The sequence below is a fragment of the Geotrypetes seraphini genome, chromosome 9 (genome assembly GCF_902459505.1).
Source record: "Geotrypetes seraphini chromosome 9, aGeoSer1.1, whole genome shotgun sequence".
Classification (NCBI taxonomy): Eukaryota; Metazoa; Chordata; class Amphibia; order Gymnophiona; family Dermophiidae; genus Geotrypetes; species Geotrypetes seraphini.
The window spans coordinates 106,024,985-106,036,082 of NC_047092.1; the positions used below are offsets into that span (position 1 = coordinate 106,024,985).

The 11,098-nt window shown below is 44.1% G+C and overlaps 1 protein-coding gene across 2 annotated transcripts in view; it reads left to right on the forward strand.

The window, feature by feature from the left end:
• Positions 1 to 10,874, forward strand: part of PIGX (phosphatidylinositol glycan anchor biosynthesis class X) — a 347,324-nt gene extending 336,450 nt beyond the window's left edge. For both annotated transcript variants that reach the window (XM_033959362.1, XM_033959361.1), the window contains one exon: positions 10,126 to 10,874. In XM_033959362.1, the coding sequence (XP_033815253.1) occupies positions 10,126 to 10,266 (141 nt within the window). In that variant the 3' untranslated portion in view covers positions 10,267 to 10,874. The remainder of the gene's footprint in view (positions 1 to 10,125) is intronic.
• Positions 10,875 to 11,098: the final 224 nt, after the last annotated feature.

Here is an 11,098-nt window from a genome sequence, read left to right on the forward strand (position 1 = left end):
TGCCTCTTTCCTTTTGTCCTACCTTTGTAAATGTATGATTAAATACCAGGGGTTAAAATATGTGGAGTTTTTACCTGGAACAACTAAAAGCATTTATAGATATGAAGAAATCGGTAGCTGGTAATGTTTAGTGATGGAAACATATATGGTAATATATTGTTGTGGGAGGCTGTTAAGTCATGCCTATATAATTGATTTCAATAATAATTCCCTTCTTTGATGGATACCTAGATCCCTCTAGAGAACAGAAGTAATAATAATAATAACAGTTTATATACAGCAATACCGTGAAGTTCTATGCGGTTTACAAAAGATTAAGCGAGGTACAAATTGATTGAACTTAAAAGGGGAGGAAGAAAAAGAGTTGGTGGGACAGGAAATCCATTTTTGAGGATAGAGAGATTAATAGGATATGGTGATCAATATCGAGGGGGAAGGAGAAGAGGGTCAGTTGTCTAGATATTTTAGGAACAGGTGTGTTTTTGTACGTTTCCTGAAAACCTCATAAGTGGGCGAAAGCAATTGTTCTAGGTCCCTACCCCACAGCGCTGCTTGATGTAAGAGAAGGTGTTCGTGGTGTTTTTTCAGTTTGCAACCTCTAACTGGGGGGGGAAACGAAGTTGGAGTGTGAGCTCCTCTTGTGTCTGTTGGCTGAGAAAGAGAAAAGGTCGGTTATGTATTTAGGGGCAAGTCCGTATTAGAGAGTTGCGCGGAGACAGAAATCCCACCCGTCCCCGCCAAAGTCCCACCCGTCCCTGTGAGGAGTCCCACCAGTCCCCACCCGTCCCCGTGAGGAATCCCTCCGTCCCCACCCGTCTCCGCGAGGAATCCCCTCCATCCCCACCCGTCCCCGTGAGGAATCCCCTCCGTCCCCGCCCGTCCCTATAAACTTCAGAAATAGTTATTTCATTTAATTATGCTACTGAATTAAAGGCTCTGGTAGAAACCCATTTACAAATAAGCAAAAAGACTTTATTAATTTGAAAATATTAATTGGGAAGAATACATACTTTGTAAACGGGTTTCTACCAGAGCCTCTAATGTTTATAAATTTTTATCAACACAACTAATATACTACTTTATCCTGAAGCAAAAAAAAAAAAAGAAATAGAATTCTTTTCCTACCTTTGTTGGCTGGTTTCTGCTTTCCTCATGTTCTCATTCAATTCCTTCCATCCACTGTCTCTCTTCTTCTGCATCTTCCATTTGCTCTGTTACTGTGCCTCTCCCTTTCTTCCCCCTTCCAAATTGGTCTGGCACCCATCTTCTTCCCTCCGCTCCCCCCATAGTCTGGCATCTGTCTTCTTCCCTGCCAGCGTCTTCTCCCTACTCTCTCTTCCCCATTTCCTTTCAGCATCCTTCTCCCCCCCCATCTTCCCCATGTCCTGTCAGCGTCCTTCTCCCCCCTCTGTCTTCCACATGTGCTTTCAGTGTCCTTCTCCCCCCTCTGCTTCCCCATGTCCTTTCAGCATCCTTCTCCCTCTCTGTCTTCCCCATGGCCTTTCAGCGTCCTTCTCCATCCCCCCCCCGTCTTCCCCATGTCCTTTCAGCGTCCTTCTCCACCCCTTTGTCTTCCCCATGTCCTTTCAGCGTCCTTCTCCACCCCTTTGTCTTCCCCATGTGCTTTCAGCATCCTTCTCCCCCCTCTGTCTTCCACAAGTGCTTTCAGAGTCCTTCCCCCCCCCCCCGCCCTTCACATGGCCTTTCAGCATCCTTCTCCACCCCTTTGTATTCCCCATGTGCTTTCAGCTTCCTTCTCCCTCCTCTGTCTTCAAGTGCTTTCAGAGTCCTTCTCCCCCCTCCCGTCTTCCCCATGGCCTTTCAGCGTCCTTCTCCCCCCTCCTCTACCACCCCGGGTGCAGCACAGCCGGCCAGGTCCCCTTACTTTTGTGGCGCTTCCCCGACCGACCGACCGACAACAGCCCCGGTCCGACAAACCTCCCTTTGTTTAAGCCCTCCTTCCCCTCCGACGTCAGCGCCGACGTCGGGAAGACTTCCGTTCGGCTCTGTGCTGCAAGCAGAGAAGGTAGGGAGAAGAAGAGCCGCGCGACTGAGTACATCCATTCCCGCAGGAACCCCGCGACCTTCGAAGGCGTCCCCACGGGATCCCCGTGACGCTAGGGGGCGTCCCCACAGGATCCCCGCGACCCTAGGGGTGTCCCCACGGGATCCCCGTGACCCGAAGGGGGAACCCGCGTGATGCCCGCGGGTCCCGTGGGATTCCCGTTGTCCCCGTTCCCATGCAGCTCTCTAGTCCGTATAGTGCTTTGAAGCAGAAGCAAGCGAACTTAAACTTTATGCGTGCCTCCATCGGTAGCCAATGCAGCTGCCGGTAGTAGGGTGACACGTGATCAAACTTTTTTAGCCCAAAGATCAGTCTGACCGCTGCGTTTTGCATTACTTGTAAACGTCGCATTTTGGGGGGGAAATTGCCAAATAGGCGATGTTACAGTAGTCAAGTAGACACAGTATGAGGGATTGGACCAGGGTTCTGAAAGCCGACGTATCGAAGTAGGCTCTAATGGATCTGAGCTTCCAGAGAGTGAAGAAACCCTTTTTGATTAAGGAGTCCACCTGGTCTTTCCTGGTTAGGCGTTGATCCAGAATTACACCTAGTATCTTTATGGTGGGCTGGATAGGGTAACTAAGATTATTGCTACATAGTGGTATTTTGGTGTTAATCGGGTGTGGTGAGGCAACGAAGAATTTAGTTTTTTCTGAGTTAAGTTTGAGCTTGAAGTCTGTCATCCATTGCTCCATTACGTTTATGGCTTCTGAAGCTTTGGGAATAGTTTCCGAGATGGAGTTAGAAAATGGGATGATAATCGTAAAGTCATCTGCATAACTGAATAGTTTTATCCCCAGCTGGGTTAATTGCATGCCCAGTGAGGACATGTAGACGTTAAATAGCAGCGGGGACAGTGGTGACCCTTGTGGCACACCGGATGGATTGCTCCAGGTTTCGGAAAGCTCATAATTGAAGCATACTTGATAGGTGCGAGATATAAGGAAGCCACAAAACCAGTTCAACACCTCGTCCCTGATACCGATAGCGTCTAGGCATTGTAGTATTTTCTCGTGGTCTACCAGATCAAAGGCTGAACTCATATCGAACTGCATAATCAGGGCATTGAGGCCCCTACTAAACAGTAGATGCAGATTGTCTAAAATGGCCGCAATTACTGTCTCCGTACTGAATAAGGGTCTAAAGCCAGATTGAGTTTCATGTAGGAGAGAGAACTGGTTAAGATAATCCATCAGTTGTGTGTGTGTACCAATCCCTCCATGATTTTTACAATAAACGGAATGGATGCTACCGGTCTGTAGCTGGTTGGTAGGGCTGAAGATTCTTTACGATTTTTTAGAATTGGGGTAATTATTATGTGACCATGATTAGAGGGGAACTTCCCATTTTTTAGGTTGTGGGCCAGGTACTGCAGCAGCGATAATTTAAATTCTAAAGGCGCCACTTTCATAATTTCGGGGGAGCATGAGTCCAGAACGCAATAAGATTTGGAGTATTTGTTATATAGTTTGGTGTAATTACTCCATTCTGGGTCTTGAAAGGAACTCCAGATTCTGTCTGCTGGTATATCATTTCCTTGGGTGTTAGCTATTTGGTGATCACTAGGGTCATTTGTTGAGCAGTGGTTTCTGAGGTTTTTAATTTTTGAATCAAAGTGAAGAGCTAAGTCATTTGCAGAGGGTAAGTTTAGTGTTGTGTGTGGGTATGGTATAGCGAGTGGTATCAAATAAATTTGTGATTAAGTTAAATAGCTCTTTTGTATTTATTCCTTGTGAGTCATTGTAAGATGAGTTGATTTTAGTAGAGTAGAATGCTTTACGTTTGTCTTTTATCATTTGTTTGTAGGTTTTTGTGTTATCTCTCCATTTGTTACGGTCTGCTAATTCTCCTGTTTTTTTCCAGATTCTTTCCAATCGTCTGGCTAGTTGTTTCGTTTTTAGAAGTTCGATGTCGAACCATTTGTTATATTTGTTTGCATTGCTTTTGCTATTACATTTGGGGGCAATTTTATCTAAAATGGATGTGCTGGTTATTGTCCAGTGGTCCCAGAAATCTACTCCTTCTTCTATTTCCGTTTGCAATTCGTGTTGTGACAAGTATTCTTCTGGATTAATATAGCTTCTTGTGTGATGTTCTCTTTTTGTCATTGGACGTGGTTTGGATTTACGATAAGACCAGATTAAGTTGAAATAGTAAGTAAAATGGTCAGACCAGATATCGTGACTCCAGGTGCCTTTAGGTAAGGAGATGACCGGGTCTGGGATTTCCTTTGTGGACATGGCTACCACATCTAAATAATGGCCTTTTTCATGTGTTTGTGAGGGTAACGGGAGGATGTAGTTGAGTAGGGATAGAAAGTTTTGGAACTCTTTCACGTTTGTGTTGTCCTCTTCATCTAAATGAATGTTTATGTCTCCTGCGATGATATTGTAAGAAGGACCAATTGAATTATGTAAGACAAATTCACAGAAGTCTTCTTTGGCATTTGGCCAGCTTTTTGGTGGAACATAGAATAGTATGCAGGATAGGGATTCTTCCAGTTGACGGTTGTTAATCCTACAGACTAAAATTTCTAGGTGGTCGGTCATTTTGGAATCCAATAATTCAAACTCAAATCCTTCTTTAAGAATAATCGCTAGTCCTCCCCCTTTTTTTCCCACACGGTTTAGCGTAAAGATTTTGAAGTTGTCTGGTAGGAGGTCAATTATTATTGGATCATCTTCCGATAGTAGCCATCTTTCGGTTAGAAAAAGACAGGCTATTTGCTTGCTGATGATCCAATCATTAATTAGGAAAGCTTTATTCCTGACAGATCTAGTATTAAGATATGCACAGGGAATAGATGCGGGCGCGATGGGTTCGGTTGAGGTAGTGGTTTTGGTGAGTTTTACTTGTCTTGTTCTTTTTTTAAGGGTTTGTTGATTTCTTTTATTTGAGATAGTATTAATGTGATTTGATATGTTTTCTTGTGGGTTAGTGATGTGTAAGTTTGATAGATCGGGGTATTTGATTGATAGTAATTGTGGGTGGAGTGAGTTAACGTCTTTGATGTTGCCACTTAACAGACAGATCAGTAAAAACAGTAGGAGATTCATGTTTGCAGGGTAGAATGTTTCATCCTGACTCAGAAATGTGTAAGTTTCCCTGCTGCTTCTTGATTTGTATTTTGTATGGTTGTTAAGTGGATTGATGTAGTTCTAGAAGGTAATCCAAGTGGATATGGTTCTTAAGCAGTCGTACTGTAAATCTCTAGTAATTACACATGCATCTATCAGTTACACATGCATCTAACGATTATATATGTCTCTGATGGTAGGTAACATATGCTTCTTACAATTGCGTATGCCTCTATAGATTCTTAAGCAGTCCTAATGCAAGTTTCTAGCAATTACACATACATCTAGTAATTAATGACTGATGTCTCTAAAGCAAGTTTCTAGTCTAAGGAAGATTTGGATAATTTCTTTGTTAGTTGTAACTTGTTAATATGATTTCTTTCTGTATTACTTAAACAAGTATGTTCATGTGAATAATGATTAAATGGCAATAAATTAAAAAAATAAAGATGGTGATATTAAATTTTTGGATAAATTCATTATATAGTCGTTATGGATCAAGTTTAACAAGGCCTCTAGAAATCAAGCACACCCACAGGATTCCAATTGTACCCAATTGCTAAAATTTTATTTCCCACAAAGGGGGTGGAAATAAAGGTGCATCTTAAGGAGTGAATATAAAAAAAAAAAAACAAAAAACCACTGTACCTTTTTTCTCATTAGGGCGGTCCAGCATGCTTTCTGCGCTCCTGCCTTGGTTCCCCTACTCTCTTCCGGTCTACTTCTCTCCAATCCGAGTTGGAGGCTCCAACTCTAACATTGAGGAAGTTGATTAGTTGGCTTTTCACCCGCCCTCCGATTGGTTTATTTCTCTTGTTGCTTCCTCGCACCTGCGGTGACCTAGAAACAGCGCTGCAGCCGGTGAGGAGACAGGAAAGGGAGCCGGGGTGGGGGTGGAATTTGCTTGCCGTGGGAGCCGAACGCAGAAGCCCCTCCACAGGTCCAGCGAACGGAGCGCCATATCGATGCGTACCCTGCCACTGTTCTTCATTAATCTGGGCAGGGAGATGCTCTACATTCTGGACCAGCGGCTCCAGGCCCAGAACATCCCTGCTGATAAGGCCAAGAAAGGTGATGGAGTGGGGCCTTTTTTATCTTGTGCGCCTCGGGTACAGGGTACGTGCTGACATTACATGAGCACAGCCTCTGGATCTCCTATTTAAAAGTTTTGTGGGGGGGTTCTTTTTGTTCCAATATTTATTAAATGTATTTGCATTACCAAAAGATTCATAAACAGAGAGATAACAGTACATAGGAGCCAGCGCTATTGGTGCTTGAGCACTCCCTACTATTGAACAAATTATTTGACTGTGTCCAGGGAAGGAAAATTTCTGTTGAGTTTGGCTTGGGGCTGGCTGGCTGACTGGCTGGCTTGGGGCAGGCTGGCTGGCTGGCTTGGGACTGGCTGGCTGGGGCTGGGGGGCTGGCTGGCTGCCACTACACCTGCCTACCATTAGATCTGCCCACCACTAGACGTGACCTGTACCCTGTCCCGGCTTACCACTAGACCACCAGAGGGGGGAACAGGGTACAGGGCACACAATTTGGTTCAGAATTTTTTTCTTGGTTTTTCCTCCTTTACAGGTGGGTGCGTCTTATAGAGCAAAAAATATGGGTACTTCAAATATTGCAGATTGCAAAATCTAAATCACTTCTAATGTGGAATGGCAACTGCAACACTTTCACTGCGGACTTCAAAGAAACTGGAAAAACACAAATGTTTCCTAAGCCTGTGCTAGAAAGTTAAAGCAATAGATGCCAATTATGGCCTATTTGAACCTGCAGTCATGAAGGTGACTCACCACAATGTCACTAAGTCTTATAGAGATCCTAAAATGCTGGAACAATATTTGGCAACTCAAGAAGACCTGCAAATGACAACTACATGAGGAGAATTGATTCAGCAAACCATCTCACTGTGCCAATTATCTTTGTTTATTACATACCCTGGTTTTGGTGTAGTATGTTCCATTATGCTAAATGTGCTTGAGTGAGGCTTTTACTGGTATCCTCCTTTTTCCTCACTGCTCATCTTATTCTTCTCTGCATGAGGGTGTTTTTAGCGAGATATACAACTATTTAACACTTCTATAGCACTGAAGGGCGTACACAGCACTGTACATTCTGATATTTAATAGTCCCTGCTTGGGAAAGCTTACAATCTAACTTGGACAGACAGACATGACATAGAAGGTTGGGGATGCAGAACCTAAGAGTTAGGAATTGAAAGTCTCAAAGAGGTGAGCTTTTAACTTGGACTTGAACACTGGTAGAAATGGAGTCCATCAAAGGGATTAAGAGCATAACATAAGCAATGCCTCCGCTGGGTCAGACCTGAGGGTCCATCGTGCCCAGCAGTCCGCTCACGCGGTGGACCAACAGGTCCAGGACCTTTGCAGTAATCCTCTATCTATACCCCTCTATCCCCTTTTCCAGCAGGAATTTGTCCAATCCTTTCTTGAACCCCAGTACCGTACTCTGCCCTATTACGCCCTCTGGAAGCGCATTCCAGGTGTTCTTTACGTTGGGTAAAGAAGAACTTCCTAGCATTTGTTTTGAATCTGTCCCCTTTCAACTTTTCCGAATGCCCTCTTGTTCTTTTATTATTCGAAAGTTTGAAGAATCTGTCCCTCTCTACTCTCTCTATGCCCTTCATGATCTTGTAAGTCTTTATCATATCCCCTCTAAGTCTCCTCTTCTCCAGGGAAAAGAGACCCAGATTCTCCAATCTCTCAGTGTATGAAAGGTTTTCCATCCCTTTTATCAGACGTGTCGCTCTCCGCTGAACCCTCTCAAGTAATGCCATGTCCTTCTTAAGATACGGCGACCTATATTGGACGCAGTACTCCAGATGCGGACACACCATCGCCCGATACAACGGCAGGATATCTTCTTTCGTTCTGGTAGTAATACCCTTCTTGATTATACCTAGCATTCTATTCGCTCTCTTAGCAGCTGCTGCGCACTGTGCTGTCGGCTTCATTGTCATGTCCACCATTACCCCCAAGTCCCTTTCTTGGGTACTCTCATTCAATAACATCCCTCCCATCGTGTAGTTATATCTCGGGTTTCTGCTTCCCACATGTAATACTTTACATTTCTCAACATTGAACTTCAACTGCCAGGCAGTTTGTTCTAGGCATATGGCACAGCAAGTCAGAAAGGACGGAGTCTGTAGTTGGCAGAGGAAGAGAAGGACACAGATAGGAGGGACTTTCCAATTGAGCGGAGCTTGCGGGTGTGGGGGAGGGGGGAAACAGGAGGAGAGAAGTGAAGAGAGATAATGAGGGGTAGCTGAATGAATTCATTTGTAAGACAGTAAGAGTAGTTTGAATTGTATTCAGAAATGGATGGGAAGCCAGTGAATTGACTTTAGGAAGGGAGTAATGTGTGTATAGCGTTTCACAGAATATGAGTCGTGGAAACAAATTCTGGATGGATTGAAGGGGAGAAAGATGGCAGAGCGGAAGACCTGAGAGTAGCAAGTTGGAGTAGGCAGAGCGGAAGGCCTGAGAGTAGCAAGTTGCAGTAATCTAAGTGTGAGTTGATGAGGGCGTGGATAAGGGTTTTGGTAGTATGCTCAGAGAGGAAAAGTCAGATTTTAATAATATAGAGGAAGAAGTGGCAAGTTTTATCAAAATGTATCTGGACAGAGAAGAAGAGAGAGGAGTCAAAGATGCCCCCAAAATTGTGAGCAGAGAAGACAGGGAGGATGAGTGTGCTGTCTACAGAAACAGAGAAAGGGGAAAATGGGAGGCGGGTTTAGACAGGAAGGTGAACAGCTCTGTTTTAGCCATATTGAGTTTTAGATGGCGATGAGACATCCAGGCAGCATTGTCAGACAGACAGGCTGAGACTCAGTCTGGGTTGCAGTAGAGATGTCTGGTGTGGAGAAGTAGATCTGGAAGTCATCAGCACATAGGTGATGCTGGAAACCATGGGAGGAGATCAGTGCTCCAAGTGATCAGGTGTAGATTGAGAAAATAAATAGTTCCAGGACAAAGCTTTGAGGTACACCAATTGATAGCAGGAAGAACCACTGTTGCATACATTGAAGGTGCAATGGGAGAGACAAGAAGGAAACCAAGAGAGAGCAGATCCCTGGAATCCCAGCAAGGACAGCATTTCAAGGAGTAGATCGACAAAGATGAAGATAGAGTAGAAGCCTTTGGATCTGGCCAGGAACATTTGAAACTTTAGTAAAGGTGGTTTCCATGGAATGCAGCAGACAAAATATTGACTAAAACAGATCAAGAATAGCTTGGGATGAGATGAAGTCCAGACAATGGTGGTGAACAGCACATTCAAGTAACTTGGATAAGAAGGGGGGAGGAGAAAGATGGGATAACAGTTGGAGGGTCTCATGGGGTCTAGTGAGGTGTTTATGAGGAGGGGTGTGACAACGGCGTGTTTGAAGGCATTATGGACAGTTGCAGTGGAGAACGATAGGTTGAGGATGTGACATGGGAGGGATGACAGCAGGAGAGATGAGTGGGAATCTGATTAGAGGAACAGGTAGTGGGTTTGGAGGATGAGAGATGTCTGGTTTCCTCTTCAGTGATCTCAAAGAGAAGAGGGTGGCAGGTGTTGAGGGGATTTGTGTGATTTCTCCATTTGTTATGTTATTGGTTGTGTTTTATTTTTATCTATTACAACTATTACTTGTCAATATCTAATCTTATTCTATCAACAGTCTCTTGTCTTTCAACAAAATCATGGCCTACATATTTTTGTTATGTATATATCCTACACACTTAATATCTTATCCCTGAATATATAAGGTGTAAACCACCCAATAAAAAGGAAAGGTATTACTGATAATTATGTCTGGTAATTATTCTGAAGATATGTTGGTAAATCTGTAGGAGCACAGGTGGCTATTTCAAGTGAATAGATTGTTATATATTTTCACTGCATTAGTCATGGCTACAATTGTACTCAACTCTTCACACTAAATTTATCCCATCATGTTTTTTTTCACAGGTGCCTGAATTGGTTCTGCAAGTTCCAGTAGGGTTGAAACAACATGTGCTTCTGGTTTGCACTGTTACTTTCCTTGCAACATTTTTTTCCTCTGTTTTGGTCCTTGCTGCAGTATGGAAGCATGGACAGTTTTACATCTAACTACTTCCTATGTCAGGGCTCACTACAAGGAGCTGATGAAAATAAACAGGCTCCCAAAATGACACTGCAAAGCCACTAATGCCATATGATTCAGAACAAATCTAAACAGCTAGCTCAGTTAATTTCAGACCTCCTCTTCACTAAATCAAATAGATATTTGATAGAAGGAGTCTTCAAACATTTAGCAACTTCAGGTTTCTTAGGCTAACAGACCTCAGTGGTACCATCTGTATGCCACTAAACTTTTAGATCATACAGACTATTGGCACCCATAGTCATCATTGGCCTCTAAGGTAAATCTTTTTAAATATTTTTAAATATCTATATAATAAAATGCTAGCCCGCGCACTCTCGACAAGCGTGTTCCCTGATCCCTTTTCTGTCGGGATGTGGCTGCACGAGTGCGCATGCGCGCTTACTATGTCACTGTCAGAAGACGAACCGTCACAGAGGGAGTGAACGCGGAGTCCTGCCGTCCCTCAAACGTAAGTCTCCTCCTTTGCCCAACTCAAGCCTCTGCTCCTCACCAGTCCTGCCTTCGGTCCTGTCCCTGTTAAACCGTCTGCCAATAACAAAGCCAGATGCCATGGGTTCTTCCCTTTTGCCAAATTGCTAAAGGCTCTGCCGGTCTCGATCCTGTCCATCTCTGAAGTTACTTCCTGATTTTGAGGGGCGGGATTGAGACTGGCAAAGCCTATAGTGATTTAGCAAGAGGGAAAGCCCCCGTGATGTCTGGCTTCGTTATTGCCAGCCGGTTTAGTGGGACCGAGACAGGACCGAAGGCAGGGCTGCTCACAAAGGCGCGCGCCGACAACTGAGTGCAAGACGGAGG